At 34.8% G+C, this 26,705-nt stretch overlaps 1 protein-coding gene across 1 annotated transcript in view; it reads left to right on the top strand.

Moving 5' to 3' along the window:
• The window catches only part of LOC111057858, a 91,873-nt gene extending 72,298 nt beyond the window's left edge, over positions 1-19,575 (top strand). The window contains exon 3 of the mRNA XM_022345327.2: positions 19,488-19,575. Coding sequence (XP_022201019.2) covers positions 19,488-19,575 — 88 coding nt within the window. The remainder of the gene's footprint in view (positions 1-19,487) is intronic.
• Positions 19,576-26,705: the final 7,130 nt, after the last annotated feature.

The raw sequence follows: 26,705 nt of genomic DNA, 5'->3' as shown, positions 1-26,705 counted from the left end.
TAATGCCAACCTGACAAAATTATTAATTTAGTTGCCAGTTAACAACTGTTTCGAAGAGGTACTCTATCTAGATTATAGTTCTATAGTAACATATGATATATGATATGGAAATTTCAATTATAATTAAGAGATTGGGAGAAGAAGAATATACATGCTAAAAGACGAACTTTAAACCCTTAAAAACAACCCTTAGAGTTGAAATATTGCCAAAAGATTTCTTAGTGCGCCTCTAAAGGGCCAACTTAACATACCTACCAAATTTGAACGTTTTTGGTCAGGTAGATTTTTAGTTATGCGAGTGAGTGAGTGAGTGAGTGAGTGAGTGAGTGAGTGAGTGAGTGAGTGAGTCAGTCAGTCAGTCAGTCAGTGAGTGAGTGCCATTTCGCTTTTATATATATAGATTCGTCAAGAGAATATATATTTTTCAATGATTAAAATAATATAATCAATTACCATAATTGAAATTGAATATTTTGTTAATCAGTTATATTCCTACATTGTTGAAAAACAATCTGGCAACGTGGCGGAGGTAGAAACTGAGGTTTCCCTCTTTTGGGAAAACATGTGACAGTATTACTATTTAGACAGAGTTCTACTCAATTATTATTTATATAATAAATTTTGAGAAGTTTTCGATTTTACCTCGAAAATTCACTAAATTACTTCTTATTTCAAAATTATTTGATGATTTTTCCACCTCACTTAGTGCCGGTTGCACAAAAGCCGGTTAAATTTCGACCGTGATTAATTTCACGAGAACCAATCAGAAAGGCCTTTTTTATAAGACGGCTTCTCTGATTGGTTCTCGTGAAAATAATTACGGCTGAAATTCAACCGACTGTTGTGCAACCTCTGTGTAAATACTAAAATATTTACAACAATGTTCAAAATGGCGGCTCTGCCATCACTTACCTTATGGACAGGACGCTGTAGTTTGTTTTAACACAGAAGAGTTGAGTGTTGTAGATAAGTGTTGATTTTTTTGTTTGATTTTCTTCAATTTTTAATCATGTTACCGAATAAACAACACGACAAAAACATAAAATACCAGCAGGAACCCGTGCTTCGCAAGGATCTATTTTCAAACTTGATAATCTGAAAACTTGACGTAATGAAATTTTGAAGAATTTAAAATAGGCATTGGTTAATTAAGAATCTAGCCTATGTGCAATATTTCAAGTTAGTTAGTCCAGTAGTTCAGAAGTGATGATGCATCAAACATAATTTTCCTATCCCGTATGTGTATAAGCCAACTCTTTATTTTATTATAGATATGGTTAACGACTGCAAGAGATAGGAGTGTGGAACTGAATAGTTGTGAAACTATGATAGCGCCAGAAGTGCTATATAATGGTTCCTCAGAAGACCTATACAAATAATTATCACTCCCCTATCATTTAGTAACCGGAAAATGTTGGAGAAAATTATTCACCTCATGGAAGATATTATTACTGAAGAATGTCAGAATAATTTACAATTTTTTTGAATTTAGCTTAGCTTATATTCATCCTAAAATCAAAGATGGAAAGAATATGTAATTCCTGGTGATTCATCGTACATCGCATATTTCCTGGACCATCTATTGACAATCAACAACTATGAAAACATTGAATTCATCTTTGAGACACTGATTTATTTTATCTATTTTTTTTTAATTCAACATTTTATTGTTGGATATTACCACCAATTGATCAATTGTTTTGGGAATAATGAATGCTTCATGACTAAGCACATAGGAAGTCCGTATTTAGATGTAAATGAAAATATTGATTGTCAGATAAATTTCATGATTCATCAAATAAAGTGAAGTGTGACATGAGATACATTGACTTTTTGGCGGTACGAAGTTCGCCAGGTAAGCTAGTTGTAAATAAAGCTTTATTATTAATAGTCAACGCTGAAAAAAGACAGGCTCGATCACCAGGAATACTATAAATTCTATGAAGGACCAGTAAGCCATTAATTTTGAGTAGTTTAATTAATCACTTACATTATGGACACTGGATACATTATGGACAATCAATACGTATGAAATTTATCAGCTACAAAAAAAAAACTTTGATTGAAGTGACCCCGACTACTACAATATGAATAACAATTTAGATCAAATATAAGAAATTACTTACATCTCTCATCCACTCGTACTTTTTGTTCAAAATATTAACACAAAAATATGAGTTATATCGAATGATCCATGGCTACTACTCAAGTTTGTCTTTTTCTGGCCGTGCTAAAAATAAATGTAGGTTTATGTTTAACAACTTGTTGTCTATCATGAAATTTTTCAATGTGATTTTTGTTTGCAATAAAATTTGAATTTGAAAAAAGAATTATCAACAAACTCCTAACCAAAGAAAATCCCTGTGCTCTGTTCTAATCGGAATGTATGAGAACTGGCCAAGCATACAACAATGGAACAAACACGTGGCAAGCTCGCGCTTGGAGAAAATTTAATTCGATCAGCTGATTACTTTTATTTGATGATAAATTATTTTATCAGCTGATAAATTATTTTAAGCTTTCCAATGATTACAACATATGTTAGAATATCATGTGTCAATTATCTCAGTTCCATTCACCTTACCATTTATTTATTTATTTATTTATTTATCAATATAATAATATATAATTATCAATTTATTTATTGACATGTGATATTCTAACATATGTTGTAATCATTGGAAATAACAAAATAATATGATAGAAATTCAAAAAAGAACATCTGTTCTGTTATTGCTTTCTACCTGATTCCACTCAACCTCAATAATATTGTTCTGGTAATTGATAAATATGTTTAATATTATTAATAATATCATAAAAGTATTGTTTTGATAATTAATTATTATCATTAATATAATGATAGTATTGTTTTGGTAATCAATAAATATTTTTATTTTCACAAACTCTGTATAATTTATAATGGTGAATGAGAAACAGCTGCATCAAAGAAATTATCTCAAAAACATATGTTTAGGAAAATCATAGTTTTGAACTTAGTTTTCCTGATGCAATGTATAAGCCTACACGTGGCATGTATTATTGTATTATCAAGGTCATCCAGGTCAACCACACCCACCCTCAAGGGTCATCCAGGTCAACCAAACCTAACCTCAAGGTCATCTAGGTCAACCACACCTAACCTCAAGAAAAAAAAATAAATAAAAAAAAATAAAAAAAAAAAAATTAAAAAAAATTAAAAAAAAAAATTGAAAAAAAAAATTAAAAAAAAAAAAAAAATTAAAAAAAATTAAAAAAAATTAAAAAAAATAGAAAAAAAAATTAAAAAAAATTAAAAAAAAATTAAAAAAAAATTAAAAAAAAAAATTAAAAAAAATTAAAAAAAATTAAAAAAAAAATTAAAAAAAAAATAAAAAAAAAATTAAAAAAAAATTAAAAAAAAATTAAAAAAAAATTAAAAAAAAATTAAAAAAAAAGAAAAAAAAATTAAAAAAAAAATAAAATTAGAAAAAAAAATTGAAAAAAAAAATAAAAAAAAAAATGAAAAAAAAATTAAAAAAAAAATAAAAAAAAAAAATAAAAAAAAAAAAAAAAAAAATAAAAAAAAAATGAAAAAAAAAATTAAAAAAAAAAATTAAAAAAAATTAAAAAAAAATTAAAAAAAAAATGATGATGTGTTTATTACAGCTGGAAACTTTAGATGCTAAATCATATTATCACAATATGATCTTGAATCATGATCATCTTTTCGTTCTTCAGTAGCCACTCGGCCGAAAATTTCGAAAACATATGTCTGTAAAATGGATCAATAAATAATTATTATTATTAGCCCCCCTATTAAAATTTCTGTTCAGAAACCATCCCCAATATTCACACAACATATTCCCAAAGTTTCATGCCGTTATGTCAAGTAGTTTTCAAGTCTACAGGGAACAAACAGACATTCATTTTTTTGTAAATGGATTTCCATTCGGCTCAAACAAAAGCCTCTTTAAATGAAGGTAGAATGATAAGGGTTCAGTTCTGTTGTTTTAACATTTTTTCAAATCACTTTCAAAAAGTTCATGTAGTACCTACTATTGTGTTCGAGACACTTCTGGCGCTATCATAGTTTCACCACTATTCTGTTCCACAGTCCTATCTCTTGCAGTCGTTAACTATACTATAATAATTATATAAAGTAAAGCTGGCTTATGCACGTACGGGATAGGAAAATCATATTTGACGCATCATCACGTCTGAACTACTGGACAAATTAACTTGAAATTTTGCTTATAGATTCTTAATTAACCAAGGATGTTTATAGGCCTATTCTCAATCCTTCAAAATTTTATCACGTCAAGATTTAAAATAGATCCTTGCGAAGCACGGGTTCTTGCTAGTAGTAACATAAATATGGTAAGAGTTGATCACCTTTAAGTAAGGTCAACGGCCTACCTCCGGAGGTCAGCTTTAATTCGTGCTGCTTCTTGTCGTATTTGTAAGGTTTGAGGTTATGTTGACCCAAATTTCAAATTTAATCCATTTTAAAACAAAAAACCCGTTTCAACCTCCCACAACCCATCATAATCTTATCAAAATACGTATCTCATCAATTTATGAGCATGAGAAGCTCTCGTATATTCGAAATAATTGAAATATCACATGAACCTACCTTGGTTTTGAATTTCCCTTGAAAATCGTTGAATTTGGGTCACGATATTTTCGTAGTAAAATCACATTTCGCCCGATTTTGAACACTGATAACGACCGGTTATTGATTATTGATAGATAATTAACAAGTTTCACGCCACGAAGCATGATTTTTGGAGTATTTTCATTCATAATCACGATCAATGCAACAGGTCAATGGACTCGCGTAAGATCGTGTCGAATACTGACTCATTCATCCCTCTGCGTCTGAAGAAGTCTTGATGGTTGGTAAGGAGGGGGGGGTCCCCGCTATAGTGAGGTCCACGTTATAATGGCAGTGGAGAAAGATGGGAGGTCAACGTTGCCGAACCTCTGTCTTGTCAATGCCTTCTATAGACGGCAGCTGATACAGGTTTATTTATGTAATATTAATCTTCATTCTCGCTTAAAATAATCAATTATATTGCATCAAGCAATAAATTATGTCTCTCAATAATTTAATAATGAATTTACATGATTGAGATGAAGTATTTTGTTAATTAATTATTTAATATCGGGAGCTTCGCTCGTTATTTTTATTTATTGATAAACAGAACACAATTCTCTGAAATGATCGTGTTTATATTTCACAGCTGGCTATTTATGAGCTTGTGAATTTCGGGGATCAGATATTTTAATTTTCCACAGACGCACTCGCTCACTCATTTTCATATCCAGAAACGACGAAAGTCTCAGCTGTTCTTCCAATGATTAATTACCCTTTCAATGCGAGTTTTCCCAGGGATGAGACCTAGTGCAATAGGATTTTTATATCATAAACCTACTATGTTCCAAATCTCGTGAGAATCGTTAGAGCCGTTTTCGAGATCCGGTCACATACAGATATATAAACATCTAAAAAGAAATTGCTCGTTTAATAGTATAGGATGTTGAAAAAATATGCAAGTGAGTCAATTTTGCTGGTCAACCAGGGTTGGTTAATCGGTTAATCTTTATGACGATTCAAAGAATAATTGTTGAAAGAAATTTGAAGTTGAATGATGAAAAAACAAACAAAAGCTGTCGTTGAACATACATACAAAGAAACTGGAAGCCAACTAACGGTCCACAATATTCAGGTCTCTGAATATTCGTAGAAACTAGCTACGCTTGTTCAAAAATACAAAGTAATACAGGAAATTGTTCTTAAAATACAAATATCATTTCAAAAATTGACGAAGATTAGTTATTTGATTGTCCAATTTCACTATCATCAAAACTTGTAAGTTACAAGGAGAGAGAGTTAGTGGAGAACATAGAAAATTATAGGAACTAGAGAGGAAATTGTATGGAATGAATAAGAAACAGTTGTGATGAAGAAGAGAATGAGAAACAGAGCAAGTTTAGTAACAGAGTGGACAAGAGGGAATGGGGGAGAACTAAAGAGAGAGAGAGTAATATTGTGTAGGAAGGAGGAAAAAGGATTAAAAAGTGAGAGTATGAACAATGGATTGCAATTTAAATTAGCATTTGTTGGTGTGACTCTATGACAGTTATTTCGGCGCAATTCCAATAAGAACAGAATTTGATAATTCCATTAATTTGCCGCATTGTAATACGATTATTTCTGCATTTTTACTGAGACATAGAATAAAACAATTTTGGCTAAGTTTTCTCTGGCTGAAAAAAGAAGGCACAATCGAAGGAAAATGAAATAGAGATAAGAGATATTGATTGGGAGAGAGGGAGAGAGAGAGTGAGTGAGGGAGAGGATTGGGGAGAAAAGAGATGGATAGTGGAGAGTTTGAAATGTGAATGAGAAATTATTCATGAAGAGCTGGATGGTAAGAACCGAAAAAGTGAGAAAAGTATGAATATATACAGTGGAAACGAGAAGGTATAATGTGAATATAGTATTTTACCATATTGAGATATATAGTAATGGTACTAGAATACTGGAGGTAGTTTCTAGTCCTAGTAGAAGTGGAAGGAAGAGATGGATGTCGAGGAAGAGAGAAAATTGAGAAATGAGAAGGAGTTGAAGAAGAAACAGGAGGAGGAGATAAAGAAGAAGAAGAAGAAGAGAGAGAGAGGGTATGATGTAGTAGAGGAGATGCTCCATAACAATGGCGAGGCCTATTCTTCTCCATCACATTAGAATTTGATTGAATTTGAACGGGTGCTCTGCTCCTGCCGCCGTATTGTAAGCCGATTAGAACAATGGATGGGGTGATTGGAAGAGAGAGAGAGAGAAAGCGCGAAAGGGAGAGAGATAGAGTGAGAGCGAGAGAGAAATTGAGCGTTAGAGAGAGGGTGCAATGAGAGAGAGCGAGTGAGAGTTATAATGAGGGTGGTGGGTGAGAGAGTGAGTGAGAGGAGAGAAGCTCAATAAAAAACGGATTACCAAAATTGGTCTTCCTACTTGAACAGTGTTGTATGGCGGATGAAAAACAAATTGAGAAAAATGTATATTGATCCTTTTTTCATTGCTTCCCCCTCCTTTCAGTAATTTTTATGCTCGAAATTATTGAAAAATGAGTATCATGGTATTTAGTATTGATAATAACATAAACTTTATAATATATGATCCAAACACGATATAATGAATAGATTAATAATACTCACTGACTGACTGACTCACTCACTCGCAGAACTAAAAATCAACCGGACCAAAACGTTCAAATTTGGTAGGTATGTTCAGTTGGCGCTTTAGAGGCGCACTAAGAACGGATTTGGAAAAATTTCCAAAGATTTGCCCAAAACCTGCGTTTTTTCAGCGTTTTCTCAGCTTTATCGAGAACAAATGAACAGAAAATGTTCAAATTTAGTACAGAAGCTCAGCTAGGGTGTAATAATGTTGTGACTTTAATATTTCATCAAAGATACGCCCAAAATCAGCGTTTTTCTCAGCTTTTCTGCGTTTTCTCACTTTTTTCAATCATTGATGGAAATATATTTTCGCCACACTGCACAGAAAGCAGCTGTTTTCAAGTCCCTACGTAGATCTGAAAGACATTGTTTGCAGACGACTCTCGTCTGACGTCAGAACAGGTATAGGCCTAGGCCTATATACATCCTAGGCCTATGTACATCCGGCCTAGGCCGGAAAGAGACCCTTTCCAGCCGCTAACATGGAACTAAGAAATCACCTTTCTCAAAAAACAGCTGATCAAAAAACTTTTCATTATTCGTGTTCATTATTCAATTATTAAAACATTTATAATAATATCATCTTATTGTCATTTGAAAGAATAAAAAGGTATAAACTCAACCTCCCACATAATTGAACATAACCTTTTAGGTTATTTAGACAAATCAGAATAGAAAATAATAATACTTGGACAATTTCCTGATATTCAGATTACCTCAGATTTGCTAGAGCTATCACCTTCCACTTCTGGTTCCGGAAGTGCTTAGTAAACAACTATTCTCATATATATATTGTTTATTTTTCGTGTGGCGAAAAATAGCGTTCGCACCACAGGCAAAAATGTTTTTCGGTCTCAATCTTTACTAGTCCGAGGCCTACGGCCTCGGACTTGAAAACCGATTTCGAGCCGGAAAAGTCTCACTTTCGACCCTAGGTGCGAAATATACTATAAAAAAATTCAGTACACAGGTTTAGCTGAGGAGGAAAAATTTTGTTCGTCAAAGATACGCCTGATGAAGATACGTCATTCCTTTCTCTTATTTCAAAGTATAGTTTGATTTTAAAGGCTAGACTGGAGTACAATAATTCTTATAAAATCATAACAAAGTTTTCCACCCCGCACTAAATAATTGAGATTAATTGAAACTACTGTACTGATTAACTTGAAACTTTGCATATGGATTCTTACTTAACCAAGGACGGTTCTAGGCCTATTTTCAATTCTTCAAGATTTCACTACGTCAGGTTTTCATTTTGTCAAGTTTTAAAATAGACCCTTGTGGAGCACGGGTTACCTGCTAGTCTATAATAATTTCTACTTACACCATAAACAATATAGCAACGGTACAGAGTGTTGGAAGAGGATAGAGCTATCTGCTCTGTCTGATGACAGACAAGGATAGCAAACAAATGTAAGTCACATACTGATTTTAGAACGTTAAACTCCCCAAAGAAGTATTGAAACAGCTTGACTATAGTGTGGCACACGTTATAATGACATGGTAGAAAGAAAGGAGAACAATGTTGCCGATTCTCTGCCGTTTCACAGTATTCTATAGAGGATTGCTGATACTGATTATTCTGATGTAATGTCAAATGTTCATCCTTGTTCAAAATAATCAATTATTATTTATTCGTCAAGAGAATATATATTTTTCAATTATTAAAATAATATAATCAATTACCATAATTGAAATTGAATATTCTGTTAATCAGTTATATTTCTACATTGTTGAAGAACAATCTGGCAACGTGGCGGAGGTAGAAAAGGATAGTGCTATATGCTTTGTCGGATCATAGACAAGGATAGCAATACCAATGTTGATCGAGGATAGAAAGATAGTGTTGCCGATTCTCTGCCTTGCCACTGCTTTCTGTGGAGGATAACAGATACTGGCATATCTAATGTAATATCATCAGATTCTTGTTAAAAATGAACAATTATATTATATTTGTGGAGAAAATATATATTTCAATGATCAAAGAATCAATTTCCTTATTTGAGATCGAATATTTCCTTAATCTATATATATATATAAAAGCGAAATGGCACTCACTCACTGACTGACTGACTCACTCACTCGCAGAACTAAAAATCTACCGGACCAAAAACGTTCAAATTTGGTAGGTATGTTCAGTTGTCCCTTTAGAGGCGCACTAAGTAATCTTTTGGCGATATTTTAACTCTAAGGGTGGTATTTAAGGGTTTAAAGTTCTTTTAGCATGTATATTCTTCTTATTCCTATATCTTAAAATTATAATCGAAATGTCCATACCATATGTTAATATAGAACTATAATCTAGAGAGAGTACCTCCTCGAAACAGTTGTTCTGGTAACTAAATTGAAAATTTTGTCAGGTTGGCATTAAGTTGAGTTAACTTTGTTAGGTTGGCACCAAGTTGAAGATTGAAATGCATTTATCCAATTAGCCAAAACTAGCGTTTTCTCAGCTTTTCTGCGTTTCCTCACCTCTTCCAATAATTGATGGAAATATATTTAAAAAAAAATTCAGTACACAGGATTAGCTGAGGTGGAAGAATTTTGTTCACCAAAGATACGCCGATATAGAAACAGGTGCTTTTCGAGATCAAATTGACATAATATGTTCAAATTCGGTACAGAGGTTCCACTGAAGTCTACATGATTTTTGAGATCAAGTCTGATCTCATTTTTGGACGATCCAGTCGGGGGTCCAGGGGGCGGAGCCCCCTTCCTAGACGGATATGGCGAGCGAAGCGAGCTTGACGGCTAGTTAATTATATTTCTATATTGTTTGAAACGATTTGACAATGTGGGAATGTAGCAAAGGATAGGGTCTAGTGGTATCTGCTTTGTCGAATGATAGACAAGGATAGCAGCTACAATGCCAACCAAATACTGCAATTATAACCTGGATCTGACTAAAGTGGAAGAAATTGAATCAGAGAAATCGAATGAAACAGAGAAAACTAAAAAATACTTAGAATGATCATGTGTGAGTTGAAGGAGAATAGAAGGGAGAAAGACAACTAGAGAGATGAAGATAGAAGAAGATTTCCACTCTCCTTTAGAAAGTGCAAACATTTTCGGGTTCGGTGAAGGGACTTTATTTACATCGATAAAAATGGCCCTAAAGTGTATGCTTTGAAGGGTGCAAGTTGTTTTTGGAAGTTTTTAGCGGCACTTTGAAGGGGTGAGGGATGGAATAAAGAGGAGAAAGGAAATAAGAAATAATAGAGAAGCAAAGTCAGAATGTGACCCAGGGGAAGGAAACTTCTAATGGATAACGCCTTTAGACGCTTCTCCATTGTGACAACTTTTCTATTTTCTTTCAAGTTTTTCGAGTGGATGGGCCACAACAGTGATCAGGTGGTTTGTGTTTAACGACCGGTTAAACTTAAAACAGATTAACGAATCACCATCAAATAAATAATTACATTCAAATTCGAATTCTTTATTGATTCATATAATAAGTACATCATTAAAATTATAGGAAGAGGAAAAATAAGGTATCCTTGTGCTATTCCTCTTCCAAATTTGGATAAGGTTACAAATAGTCCGAAATAGGTTTAGTCTTGTAGTTGTTCACTTCACAGAATTTTCAGTTCTTAATTATTTCACTATTAATATTTTCACATTTAGATGCTTCAATACCGAACATAGAAAAATGTTCACAATATTATAACTAAAATAGGAAATATTTACATATTAGAGGAATAATTTTAAAGGACTAAAGAGCAAACTAAAATTTATAAGCACCGCTGTTATTTGCATTCCAATGTTAACTATTCTGGTTTAAAAATTTTCAATATTTATCTCCACTATCCATTCATAATTGGGATTCCATCCATAATTGAATTGAAATGATTGAGGAAGTACTAACAGGCACAGCCCAAAACTGTTTCTTCCACGAATTTGATTTATACACTATAAATAGTCCAGAAAGTAGGTTATGTCCCATAAAATTGAATTCGGGTTCAATTTTCAGTCCAAACATTTGAAAACAAAAAAGTTCTAATAAATTTAGATTATTCACAAACCAAATTGAATAACAAAATAACACTCACTAATCATTTAAAATTGTCAAATAATTATTAACTTTGAAAATTATGATATACTCTAGTTTAGAATGATTGTCATGTCAACAAATCGGATTATTTCGGTCAAATCGATTGCAATTTCTAGATATTATTTCTCGCTGATTGATTTCACAGCTGGAAATAATTCTCTCTCCCACACAGGCACTCACATCTTCTGTTATCGACAGACGACGAAATTATCATCTGTTTTTCCAAAGATGATTGATTGTTATCCTTTTCATGTTTTTCAGCGAGTTTTCCCAGGGATGAGACCTGATGCAATCGAATTTTTATATCATAAACCCAATATGTTCCAAATTTCGTGGGAATCGTTAGAGCCATTTTCGAGATCCGTTAAACATAAATAACCAGATATCCTCTCATATGAAGCCAGCAATTTCTGTATTTATATATCTGGTTATTTCCATATCTGGCTATTTTTATATCTGGTTATTCATGTTTAACGGATCTCGAGAGGAACAGTTTTCGGTTCTTCCTGTTGATTCTCTCCCAATCATTGATTTGAAATTTTGATTGTGGAATAGAATGAATGAATAAATGTAAATAATTAATTCATCAATACAATATTATCACGATGATCTATGGTCATACATATATCATGTCCTATTTTTGGATAATTTCTATCTAAATTTGGGAAAGGAACAGTAAGTTTTGGGCTTTAAGTATTGTGTATTGTATTTCTTCCTTTTCCACCTCCTCATATACCGTGTATTCTTTCTGCTCGTAAACTTGGTTAACTTTGCACCCTCCACAATATTTTCTCAACTCCCTTTTCACTTTCACTCCCCACGATTCCCATAATCTAAACCTCTTTATCAGTAGGCTAAACTTTGTTGATGCCAGGCCCCCTGTTTATAAGTGTTTTTCACTTCATCTTGATTCTTTCCCTTGCTTGTCCACCACATCTTCAACCTCCTCTTCTTCCTCTTCCTACTCCTCTTCTTCTTCTTCATCGCTTTTTCCTCTGTTTATGATTGGTTTTCACTCCATCTTATTCCTTTCTACTGCTTCTCATCCTCCTCTCCTTCGTCCAACAATCCTCCTTTTCCTCCTCCTCTTCTTCGTCATTCTTCTCCTTCTCCTCCCACTCCCCATCTTCCTCTTACTCCTCCTTCTCCTCCTTCTCCTCCTGCTCCTCCTGCTCCTCCTTCTCCTCCTTCTCCTCCTTCTCTTCCTCCTTCTCCCTGTTTCTCATCCTCCTTTTCCTCCTTCTCATCCTTCTCCTCCTTCTCTCCTTCTCCTCCTTCTCCTCCTTCTCCTCCTCTTCTTCGTCATTCTTCTCCTTCTCCTCCTTCTCCCTGTTTCTCATCCTCCTTTTCCTCCTCCTCTTCTTCGTCATTCTTCTCCTTCTCCTCCTTCTCCTCCTCCTTCTCATCCTTCTCCTCCTTCTCTTCCTCCTTCTCCCTGTTTCTCATCCTCCTTTTCCTCCTTCTCATCCTTATCCATCTTTTTCTCCCTCCTCCACCTTATTCGCCTTCTCTTTCTTTGACTTCTCCCTTGTTCATAAGTGTTTTCCACTCCATATTCATCCTTCAATCTGCTCCTCCTCCTCTTTTTCCTCCTCAATCACCTTCTCCAGCTCTTTCCTCTCTACTCCCACACTCTTCTCCTTTCTCTCTCTTCCTGTTGAATGGTATTGAGTTAGCGTCGGTCGGCCATATATTGCATTCTCTTTAGAACCACCCAAACTTTGAGGCCGTTATCGTTTATATAAATCAAGGCCTGCTTAAGGGAAAGTATCCACTTACTGCCGTTAGGCCAGCTACTAACTTTAAGGTGCGTTTTTGTGTGTGCATAAATGCCGTCGTCGACCACGACAGGGTGATGATCTCAGGTTGAGTAAATTTCAATTCGTCTAAATAACCTGAAAGATTGAGGTCCTTACACTATAAGGATCCGACACAAAAAATTTCGATCAAATGCAATCCAAGATGGCGGCTAAAATGACTAAAATATTGTCAAAAACAGGGTTTTTCGCAATTTTCTCGAAAATGACTTCAACGATTTTCATCAAATTCATACCTGGAATTGTAATTGATAAGCTCTATCAACTGCCACAAGTTCCATATCTGTAAAAATTCCAGGAGTTCCGCCCCATCTATGTGAAGTTTGATTTTAGATTTCCAATTATCAGGTCTCAGATATAGTTTAAACGAAACATTTTGAGTGGAAAAGATTAAGCATGAAAATCTCTACAATTAATGTTTAGTAACATTTTCACCTAAAATTGAAAATAAGCTTGAAATTTCAGAAAATGTGAGTAATCAATTGCAAACTGTTGGCAACTGTTGATTCTATTAATCATTCACTATAAAGAGATAGCAGATCTCGTGTGTATTCAGCGTTATTGTCCTGTCACCAGCTGGCTCAGATCTTTGAATAGTAGACATGAGATGCGCGGGAAAACCAGCGTCAGGTGATCAATTTTCATAACGGCAAGGAATGTTGTGTGAGTGCGCCACACCAGATTTTTGAAAATTTAATTCAAACTTGACTATGACAATTACTACAACTACGTCCCGTTTCGGAATGCCAATTTTCTGACTTCAGCTCTCTAAAGTCTAGAACTTAGCCAAAACCCAAGCTCGGAAACCGGCCCTAAACATATCTTCATTAAACAGTCTAGATTCCATTCTAGCAGAGGGGGTGGAAATTAAGGTCATTGGGCTGATGGCTGGGTGTTTTTACCCCCTCAGTACCCCCAGATGGGAGTTGTTAGGACAAGTAGGGATGAAATTACGGGGTGACATAAATTCAGGCAGCCAACTAACCGGACAGAGATTTGTAAGCGCTTAACGCTTGTTTAATGCTTCCAACTAGAAATTGGGACCCATGTTGTTTTGAATTTCTGGGAAGGGTTGAGAGGTGGGCTACATTGCACCATTCAATCAACGGTTAAGTGAGGGTGATCAACTTTCAACGACGTTGACGTTGACGTTAACGGTTCACGTTGAATCAACGAAGTGAAAAAGATTAGAATCTAATCTGATGTGTTCGACCACTTCACCACTGGTCCAGTCAATATAGACATAAAAAAGGGCGTGTGCTTGCAATATACATATATTGTAGTTCTGATTTTTTTATATATTATTTGGATACATGAGAGAAGTTCAGAGCCGATTTTTTAATGCAAAATTTCATTGTGAAAGATTCAGAATGGCCCAAAAGCCCAAAAACCTCGTATTCCAGGATAATTTTCCAGCTTTCAGCTGTTTCCGCCAAATCCGTTAATGAGACAGAAAAATTTGCTCCAGCCTTGTTTTTAGATTGAAAAATTCTGAATGAAATGAGATAGTTCGGAACTCTCTATCTTTATTGAGTATTGAATTATCTAAGATGTTTCAAAAATGAGTGAAATTTGAAGAAAAAATCAATCTTGATGAATTTTAGTTCTTGATCAACAATATCTTTCGATTTTTATCATTCAGGTGTATAATCCAGAATCCCTCCGGACCTATTTTTGTGGCTCACAATCTGAGATCAGGTACACCTGACAACAATGTTCCTTGTATTGTGAAGAACACCTAATTTTCAGCTTCAACCATAATCACCAACTGAATTGTCGTCAAATAGGTATTTCGCACAATGATAAGTTCAAGAGATTATGTTCTATGGGAATTACCCGTTAGATGCACTCTATTTCAGTATTTCCTAGAGGAGAGGCGCGCATGAGGACACCTAAAGGATCAAAAATTCAAACACTAATAACTTTTGAAAGAATTCTCGAATATAATCGTACTACACTTCAATCTTTTCAGCTTGTCAAGGCGGTTCAAAATCATGCATCATAAGTGAAATTTGGTCTAAAATAGTTATTTGTATATCTAGGGTGAAAAGTGCTGTTTTTTCTCCCTGAGGAAAAATTGTTGCCCTCGGGATTCAAACTTTTCCCTCAGAGAGAAAAAACATTTTCACTCGTGATATACACAACATTTTCCCTCCATCTACATGTTTATAAAAACTGCAAATAAAATATTTTTTTAAAACGTACGTCACCAAACAATGTGTTACAACATAATCTAAAAAGTAAACAGAAACAGCTGGCTTGTAATCACAGTTCTCCGCCGACAGCGCTATCTGTCGGCAAAAGTTGTAACAACAATGGCCGCCACAGCTATGATGAAGTTCCCGTTTCAAATTTTATTAGTTAATAAGGGATATTCGTTGGCTGGTATTATGTTGATCAAATCTGGTTTAGGTTTCGAATTCAGTTGGTTTAATGACTACTCTATATGCTCCCTCATCTGAGCTTAGACCTTCTTACCTATTACAATGTAAGTTTTTAAAATAGAGATGCTACCCATGTTATTTAAATGGAGTCACATTTCCTCCCTAGGGGAGTTTTTCTGGTTTTTACTAAAGAGAGCGGAAAAGTGACACTCTAGTATTATGGTTCAGGGAGTAAAGTAAGTACTTTAGACAGGTGGATGGAAATTAATTTTTTTGTATAGTTGAGAAGTTGATATTGAAGCCGATCTCGTGGTGACAAATGATTTTGTCGGAGAAGGCGTAGTTGTTGAAATTGTGCTAGGCCCTGAGGTCTGCGGATTTTTATCTGATCAATAATGTGATCCTAATTCTAGTGGGTCTTGGAATTAAAAACATAGATATGCGGTTGACTGACTGCTCTTATAATAATGAGAATAATATAGAGAATATTACAAAATACATCTTTACATGGATAATCTAATAATCAATCTCTCTTTGAGAGACCGAATACACATGTCTTTAAGAGACCAAATACAATACGTCTTTAAGAGACCAAATTTACGGGGCACATCTGATATTGTAGTTGGGGTATCAAGTACTTATTTAAGATCTGTCGTCCACGAGTCCGGTGTCCAAAGGGTGATGGATGAGGATAAAGGGTGATGTCCTCCTGGGATCGGGCTAGTGGCGTCAGATCGAAGATCGTCTTTCAGCCCCGCACGGCAAGGTCAGATGTCCGATATCACCGGCCATCTCGGTCGGCGAATTCGTAAGCCCTCGTTTGACAGCAAGGCATATTTACAGCACGATCCTCGAATGAGTATTCAAGATCAATTCACACACACACATATTCAATTCACACACACACACACAAAAAAACCTGCAACCCAGTCACAACTACTTAGTAATGCTAAAATACATACTAAATATTGTATTCAATGAATGATTTCTCAAGAAATGATAACAACCTCTCGGGACTCATTCAATTGCTAAAAATAAGAAAAGAGCAGCAAAGAATCAACTTTGATACAGAAATGCATTCTGTATTGCCAGTCAGGAATGCTTACCCTTACACCAAACTGACAATCTCTGGATAGCAGCGCAGAAGTCTTCGGGGTGATTTGCAGCATTTATTTAGGATTTTCGTTAAATAATAATTATATATTAATTAGCATTTGAATAAATGCATTCTCTATTTAATTCCATCTTATGACAATTTCTTAGTCTTATTCATTTAATAAGAAAAATTTATTGTTCAGAGTACTTCCATCGGTATTTCAATATACAGAAAAATAACCTCATTCACTTCTCCCTCTTCTTCTCTAAAAGCTCGCGCAACAGTCACCCCACAGAGTGATACAGAATACCTAAGAGTCGAGATACTAATGGGGGACACTCTGTGTAATAGGAAAGGGACTTGCAACTTAATAGGGAGTATACTTGGACCACAAAGCACCACCTGTGAGCACTGAGCAGACAGTGACCATAAAGTCACCCCTCGAAGCACTATACAGGGTCTAAGATGCATTTATGGCAGGACTCATTAAATTTATGGACACTGAAGACATCGTATTAATTGACTTGTTGCTGTTCCGTCTCTGAAATAATAATGTTCACCAAAGGCAAAACAGCGGTCAATTTGATACGGTTAGTAATAGAACTTGAGAGTTGGTTCTTCTTCTTCTTCTTCTTCTTCTTCTTCTTCTTCTGTCTTCTTCTACTCCTGGTGATTCAATTGATGTGAAGATGTTATGTCTCTTGTATTACAAACCGGAATGTTCTCTTTGTATGGTGAATTTCAAGACAAAATTGGTTTCTGTATAGTGTATCACAAAGTTCAAGGTGGAACGAGATGAAATTATGTAGGTAAAGGAGTAATAACTTTTTGTGTTGTAGTAGAGGTCAATTCAGATATAGTGAGGTCCATGTTATAATGGCAGTGTACGATTGACAATACTGTTGCTGTCCTTTTCTATCATACAACAAAACAGATAACGCTATCTCTCTCTAGCATTGCAATGATGTCAGTTTGCCAGAATAATTTTATTTTCACTTTTGACATGAACTGTACAAGAGTAAACAATTCATTATCAGTCGCCATTTTTTTCATCATTCTATCGAAATACTTGAATACACAAGTCGTATAATTGATTCAAAATGTATTTTTGAAACAATGGAATAATTTTTAGACATTACCGTATGAGAAATACAAATCAAAATACCTGAAATGATATTTTAAAAGTTGATAACTAACCATCCTAGACTTCATCCATGCTTCAGTTAGCCTACACGTATAAGTTAGACCTACTCGTACCGATATAAATAGTATTTCAGAATTATCCCCATTGGAATTACTTATTTCAAATAGGATTTCTATTATTTTCAAAAGAAATTGGAATAGAATACCTACCAAATAGCTTAATTTCTGTTCAATTAATAGCTTTTCAAAGTAGCCGCCATTCCAGGTTTGAATAAAAATAAAAATCTGATCTCAGTTATAAAAGCGAATTTTCGAATCAAATTATGGAAAAAAAATGTCTTGATAAATTTGACACTAAATTGATTATTTTATCAAAGAAATGATAATTATTATTATTAGATCAAATTTGATGGGATGAATTGAGTAACAGCTGTGTACACTCAGTGGCAAAATGGAGAGATTTGGCAACGTCTTTCTCCTATCTTTCTCCACTGCCATTATAACGTGGACCTCACTATAGTTTGATACGGTTGGTAATTAGAAATTGAGAGTTGTGAGTTTCCCTGGCGATTCAACTGATACGGAGATGTTCTTGTATTACAAGACGTAATTCTATGTCTTTTTAACTTCATTTCCTCCTCCTTCACACCCACAATATTCCTCCATTTCTCTAGTTCTCCTCTTCTCTCATTCACACTCTCCTGTCTCATTCTTGCTTGATTCTTATCTTTCCTCACTCTACTCTTTCTGTCTCATTCTTGCGAGCAATTTGCCAGAATAGGCCAGCTTCACCTTAAGACACTGGCTGGCTTCATGAACCACATCTCAAGAGCTCACTATCATAAATCCAATTCCCGGCCTGTGCTATGGTTTTGGATTCCCCTCAAACCGTCACCATTTGCTAGATAAGAAGCGTTGGTGCTATTCATAAGGAATGCTGTCCGTATAAAGTGGATCTCAGAATATTCATAATGAAAACATAACCAACCGCACACACACGCACATACACATACACTTTCACACTCACACACTAGACAGATATGAGCCAGCATTAATTTGCTCTGTGGTTGCCATTATATTCCCATGTGCTCTATATACATATTGTACTCATGTCATGGATATGTATATATACCAAGCACTGCTGTAGCTGTTTCAAGTACCTCAGAGTTGAGATTTCTTGGAAATTCTTCAAATAGAATACAAATCTCTTTTGTAATTCAACTATAGTGAGATCCAGATAAAACTGTCATCATTGTTTGTATGGGGAAGCATTCGTCATTCATCATTCATCATTCATCATTCATCATTCATCATTCATCATCATCATTCATCATTCATCATTCATCAATCATCAATCATCAATCATCAATCATGCATCATGCATCATTCTCATTCATCATTCATCATTCATCATTCATCATTCATCATTCATCATTCGTCATTCATCATTCATCATTCATCATTCATCATTCATCATTCATCATTCATCATTCATCATTCATCATTCATCATTCATTCATTCATCATTCATAATTCATCATGCAATCATTTATTCGTATTTCACACGCAAAAGCCTAGAGCTCATGTGGGCATCATAGTCAGCAAACAGAAATAGGAATCCAAGATCTTGGGATGAATAACTTTTCAGTGCAGAATCATTTTTAATTTTTACATTTCAACAATAACAACAACATGAACTCATTTTCCAAGAATGTCCATACAAGTTTAATGAGCATTTATGTTGATAAAATAAGATTATCAATGACTGGAAATGCCAGGCTGAATCGTGAATCAAACCCGAAAGTGTCAGCAAGGTCGGTGACAGGTGCTCCAAACCGTGACAATCACTTGAAGAATTTGAAATAGTCCTATAACCATCCTTGGTGAATTGAGAATCGATATGCCAAATTTCAAGTTAATCAGTCCAGTAGTTAAGACGTGATGATGCGTCATTCGTGAATTTCCTATCTTCTTTCGTAATACATTTCTCATGCTTTTGTACTCCAGAGCGAAGCTCGGTCTCCGATATTTAGTTATAAGTATTCAAGCGCTTGTTGTTGGAAGAGGTACGGATAGAGGTGAGGCCTCTCCTTGTTTCCGACAGAAGCAGCCTGTTTTGATGGGTTGTTCCAGAGGTTCAGAGGTATTGGACATCTTGATGTAAATTGTGTTGGTGGCTTGCACGCATGCGTAGTCTCCCATGCGTCTCCCAACGCTGTTGTTGATGGTTTTGTTCTCAGGCTCAGCACAGCTGGAAAAAAAGATGAATAAAAATTCAGAAGCAGAAATTTGACACCGTTTGTACCCAAATGAATAGAATTCAACACTGATACCCCGTTTCACCAACCTTTGTCAAGGCATTTGAACATGGTTAAAGTCTACGGTCAAAAGACTGGTTCGATCAATTTCCTTGCTTGTTACCATATGTTTTTGACGCAATGAAAAATTACAAAATTTTTAGTGTAATTAAATTTAGTTGTAATAAGTTATTTATTAGGTTTGTTCTTGGAATCTTCTAATTAGTAGACTATTATAGTATAGAAAATAAAGGAAGATTTTGAAAAAGATCTGCATTACTCTTTTATTACACAGTAGGCCTATATAATTCAATCCTAAAGGTGCGTACAGATTTACGCGCTGCGAACATGAGCAATACTCTTTTAATCAGCTGACTATATCTGTATTTTTACAGAAACGGTAAGATACAGATATAAAAAGCTTGGCATCAGCATGAATTGCTCATGTTCGCGGCGCGTAAATCTGTACGCACATTTATATCAACCTTGCTGCTTCAATGTATCACATTAGAATTGGAATGTTCTTTTGTTCATAAAAAAATGTTAAAAATTATGGTGATTTGTGAATCTCTTTGTACGGAAGTATTCAATTTATATTTGAAATATTATTATAAATTAATGTAGATGTGTGACTATACAAAACGTCTGTGCCAGGAGCGTATATAAGAAGGGGGCCCAGAGGGCCTGCCCCGAAATAATGAATATGAAGAAAAATCAGTACAGTAATTACAGAGAAAAGTACAGTAATCTGAATTTTTGACGGCCTGATGGTAAAGTAAAAAGGGCATTCAGCGCAAATTATCCTCTGAATATGAGCAGCGAAACTCATATTAAGTATCATGGGGTGTTACTATATTTACTATATTACAGAATTTAATTAGGATTTTCCTTTAATAATAATTATAAATTCATTAGCATTTGAAAAACTGCAATATCTCAGTAATTTCCATCCATTAAAATCAGATGTAGCCAATAGCAAGCCAGCAAACATGTTGGCCAACTTCAGAAAAGTACAGCTTCAAGTGTTGACCATGTTCAGATTTGTCCAACGGAGTTTTGATCAATCCCGAGGTTGGTGGAACAGTTGTATGTTTGAACGAGTGATCAAATTTTGACTATGGTCTAATTGACCATGGATAGGCTATATTTGATCAAGGTTGGTGAAACCGGGCAAGAAATCCATCGACGCTATTTTCAGAATGTATTCGAAATTTCAAACCAAATCTGGAAAGCTAGTCGATTGAGGATATTATCAGAGTTAATAAGACTTCCAAATTCAACTCTACAATGTCGAGAAAAGCTACTCTCTACGGTATTATTAGATGATTGCCAACTTTTGGTCATATGCTAACACTACTTATAACGCTGAACCACGTTTACTTGTAGATATGGTAGCATTTATCATAATGTATTTCATTCGGGGTTTAAAAAAACGGCTGACATTTCTCCGTTTGAACCGAGCATCATCTGCATACGAGCATTGGATTGTCACATTAACATAATGTAATGTGTTACTAGTTTGAACCATCAAGTGTTTCGATTCCGTTTGAACTTTAAACTGTGTAAAGGTTTTAGACCTTATTTGACTTGATCGAAAGATTATTCTTTGAAACATCTACCCACACACACATTGATTTTCGTTCGTACGATATTTTTCTGTTCTTGTAAAATCTATTAGATTGAACAGATGATGTTTGTCAAGCTCCGTTTAATCTGATAGAATTCTCAAATTCATAAGGATGGCAAAATATCGTACGAACGAAAATCGATGTGTGTGTGTGTCTGCAGGGCTGTCAAGATGTTAAGATGGTCACATTCAACATAATGTAATGTGTTACAAGTTTAAACCATCAAGTGCTTTGATTCAGTTTGAACTTGAAACTGTGTAAATGGTTTTGAATTCTTGAGAGTTATTTGACTTGATCAAGAGATTATTCTTTGAAGCACATTCTGTAACGTGTAAGTCGGATAAAAATGATCCAGGCACCAATAGAAAGGAGACAGTCTCCCCGTTAATTTGATAAAAAATTATTACTCATAACGATGCCCTATGACTCTGAGAGAAGTGATATTCAAAAGAAAAACAAGTCTTCGCGATGTTTCCAATTTTATCATGAAAGTCAAATTTCCTTTCAATCCTTCAACCCTGAAGATTTTTTAGTACAACTGGGATATCGGGGATGATATTCTACATCCAATTCTGACGTTGAATTGGAAATTTGAGAAAGTTGCAATTTTACACGATTTGGCAACCCTGTAATTTCTTCGGAACTTATTTTACTCAAACTATAATATCATTTTAATCATACTTTTTTCTAACTCATCTCTAACTGCATATGAAATTGTTCCAAGTGGTTTTGACCAATGAACAATACAATATAATTATTCAAGGGTTTTGACAATACCAAGTCTTCTTTTTCACTATAGTAATTTCCTGTAAAATATCACCTTCATACTAATCCAAATAACTCCATACTATTCCTTTACAATCTGCACTATTCATTGTTCCAAAACAATGTTTTCTATAAAATGATTCTCAACATAAATCAAAACAGTGAATTCTCACCTTGATTCTTATTCTTGAAGCCAACATCTACTGCCATATCGCCCCATCGTGACGTCAGCATTATCTGATTATATTATTATAAGTTCTTAATTATATAATTTTAGTTCTTCAATAATTCACTCCCATCTCAAATAGACACAATCTGCCATGGAAAACAATGTAAACAAACTCTACAGAAGATTTTCCTATACGATGCTGACGTCACGATGGGGCGATATGGAAGTAGATGTTGGCTCCATCGACTTTCAGTATGGGGCGTGTCTATTCTGTAACTGGTCTGACTGAGATTCTCACTCACCTGTATTCATTCACAATTATGCTGATGGATGTTCCCGTGATTCCAACTTCGGTGAGTATTTCGGTGAACGGGCAAATGGTCCCATTGCCAGTCAAATTGTGCATGGCATACTCCGGAGTTTCGATTACGCTTTCCGTCAGTTCTACGTTCGACGAGCTCCCGGCTGGAAAACTGAAAATGATTGCTGAACTCACAACTAGGAAATAGATCACAGTAATGGGGGACATTTTTGTAACGGAAATATAAGTCACGAAACTACGGTGAGATTTGGAAAAGTTAGTAAAGTTTGAGAAAGTTATTTCAGAAAAGGTAGCACTGTAATGAAAGATGGTGATTGGAAGGAAGTTACTCCCAGAATGTTCCTCTGCAGAGCTCCCTCTAGTTTTGCAAATGCAATTAGTCATGTGATCTCAACAATACATTCCATCCCTCCTAGGTAAATACACCCCCGTCAGAATCCCACGTTTGTAGATTCGTTTAAACCAAATCCTGGTTCATTTTACAAAACTCCACGTATTTTCGGTTGGTGACACGTCATTTGTCAACTCCTGGTGTATCATTGGGGAATATTTCCTGTTATATCAAAAATAATAAATAATTATAATCTAAAATAGTATCAACTGCCCACCAGAACTGACCCTTGAAAGCGAATGTAAAACGTTAACAGTGACTAAAAATCGTCAACAGATTGGTAATCTAGTTTCACGTTCCGTGGTTATCTGTTATTAGAATAAATTTATCAACATAAATGGCTTTGAAACGATAATATGCACGAGAGAACACCTCCTCATTTTTCTAATTAGAGTGAAAGCATTAGGTTTATCACAATAACCGTTTCCTAATCTATCAGTCAACTATCTGACTATTTCCAGATGTATCATTCATTCATATCATATACTAATGATAGAGCAATTTCTGTTTATATGTTTAGATGTTTATATGTTTGTATTTCTCCGGATCTTGAAAACGGCTCTAACGATTCTCAAGAAATTTGGAACATAGTAGGTTTATGATATAAAAATTCGATTGCACTAGGTCTCATCCCTGGGAAAACTCTTTGACCGACATTAAAAGGATAACTCATCATTGGAGAAACAGCTGAGACTTTCGTCGTCTGTGGATAATAAAAAAGTGCGTCTCTAAAAAATCAAAATATCTCATCCCCGAAATTCATAAGCTGACGTAAAGCCAGCTGTAAAATATAAACACGATCATTTTAGAGAATTGTGTTCTGTTTATCAAAAAATGAAAATAACGAGCGAAGCTCGGTGCCCCGATATTCATCATACTCTACGCTCGAACTGGGTTTTGATGTCTGGAGCACTCCTCTAATAGCAACTATATGATAATATATTTATTATAATAGATTAAAAAGGATATGAACATCATATATTCGACTACATAGTAGTATTTTCATGTTATTCACATCACATGATTATAACCATAAAGAAACAATAGCATAAGTAGATATCCCATGGTTTATGTCGCAACTTTCACTGTTATCTCAAGCAGATAGTCCACGTATAGTCCAGTCAACATAGACATGAAAAAGGGTGTGTGCTTGCAATTTATATTGTAGTTCTGATTTTCTAATATTTTATTTGGGTACATAAGAGTAGTCCAAAACCAATTTCTTCATGCAAAATTTCCTTTTGCTAGATACAGGGTGGCCCAAAAACCTCTTATTTCTCATTTTCGAGTTTTCAGCTATTTCTGCCAAATCTCGTAATAGGACAGAAAAATTTGCTTTGGTCTCTTTTTTAGATCAGGAAATTTTGCATGAAGACATTGGTTCTGAACTTTTCTTATGAACCCAAATAATATATTTAAAAATCAGAACTACAATATAAATTGCATGCACCAATGTATATAGTGACTGGACTAGTAGTTCTTTGCCGTGAAGGTATGTGACCCTGGTAGTCTCTCATACTGTGCCGTTCATACACTCTCACCCACAACAAAACAGTAAAAATCGACAGTATCGGCTTGAGTTAACAGTAAAAGTTGCAATATAAACGCCCTGTACCATGGGATATCTACTTACGCTATTGTTTCTTCATGTTATAACGTGAGTCTTATGCTATATCCATCGGAATTATATGATAATTTGCTAGATAAATTTGAAAACTTATTCCAATAGGAGGCTTTCATGCAATCAAAGGATCGGATAATGAACATGAAACAAGTTGAGTTTCTCGAAAATTTGAAGCATCTGTATATTCTAAGATAGTAAGGTATGGTACTCAGACATGGAAATTTTATATGATTCATATTTGCAATTAAGATTCTGGGTAGAACGAGTCGAACTAGAAATATCAGAATCCAACAATCGACCAGTTTGGTTTCTTTCTGTCATAGAAAGTCAAAAGATCTGGTGTGGCGCACTTACACAACTTTCCTTGACGTTATGAAAATTGATCACCTGACGTTAGTGTACACACGCATCTCGAGTCTACTATTCAAAGATCTTAGCCAGCTGGTGACAGCACAATAACGCTGGAGACACATGAAGTCTGCTATCTCTTCATAGTGAATGATTAGAAAAGGACCAAATATATATAGTTTGGTATACTATAGTGAGGTCCACGTTATAATGGCAGTGTTTGATTAGTAATGGTATTGCTGTCCTTGTCTATCATTCAACAAAACGGATAGTGCTATCTCTTTTTCGTTTCGCTCAGTTGCCAAATTGTCTTTTAACAGTGTAGAATGTCAATCAACAAATCAACAATCAACAAAATATTTCATCTCAATTATGCAGATTCATTATTGAATTATTAGAAAATGTAATCTATTGCTTAATAAAATATAATTTGTTATTTCAAACGATAATGAACGGTTCATATTACATTGATAAACCTGTATCAGCTACCGTGTTTAGAAGACATTGACAAGACAATGTTCGGCAACGTTGTTCTCCTATCTTTCTCCACTGCCATTATAACGTGGACCTCACTATATATTATGTGTTGTATTGGTTGATAAAAATTTCGATTTCATCTCTCATATTCATAGAGTGTGCTTATGAACTGTGACCAGATCAGTTGTTAAAGTAAATTTAAACTTGAAAAATTAAATAGTTTATTTAAAAACAGGTAGAAAGAATTGAAATGTGATAAAGAAATTGTACAAAGGTGAGGGTACATTCAGAGTGAATGAAAACCACCCAAAGAGCAAAGATAAAAGAAGAGAAAGAGATAATGGAGATGCGGAGATGGATAGAGAAAGGGATAGAGAGTACCCAAAGAGCAAAGATAGAAGATGAGGGAAACTCGGAAATGGTGAGAGAGGAAGAAAGAGTGAAAGAGAAAGTGAAAAGGATCATAAATCGTGTTAAGGAAAGGGAAACAAAGCATGTCCTTCGATATCGATAGCACTGATAATTTATCGATGTGTTTGCTTTTCTCTCATTCGCTCCTTCCTACTCCCAACCCCTCCTACTCGTCCTCCTACACTATCCCCGTCTTTCTTGAATTCCTTCTTATTTTCCTCCTTTTCTTCACCTTCACCCTTTCGGATACTATCTGGCTTCTTTGTTTGCAACAATTGTTTTTTTTCAGCAAAGAACAGATGGTTGGCAGCAAGAGAGGTATAAATAGGTATAGGAATGTTTGAACTGAACCTGGATCGAATTAAATAAATATGTATATAAACTTGGATCGGAGGAAGAGATCCGCTGCTCAGGTAAAGAATAGTTTTCTGCTAATAGGTTTTCCTAATACTTTTCTCAGTAGTTTTCTATGATTATTTCCAATATTTCCCTTCTCTCCAATATTTTTCCCAAATACGTTTACATTCCGACGATTTATCCCAAGACAATGATTACCTGAACTCC

Source organism: Nilaparvata lugens, chromosome 5 (assembly GCF_014356525.2).
Source record: "Nilaparvata lugens isolate BPH chromosome 5, ASM1435652v1, whole genome shotgun sequence".
Taxonomy (NCBI): domain Eukaryota; kingdom Metazoa; phylum Arthropoda; class Insecta; order Hemiptera; family Delphacidae; genus Nilaparvata; species Nilaparvata lugens.
This window is presented reverse-complemented; position numbering and strand designations above follow the sequence as displayed.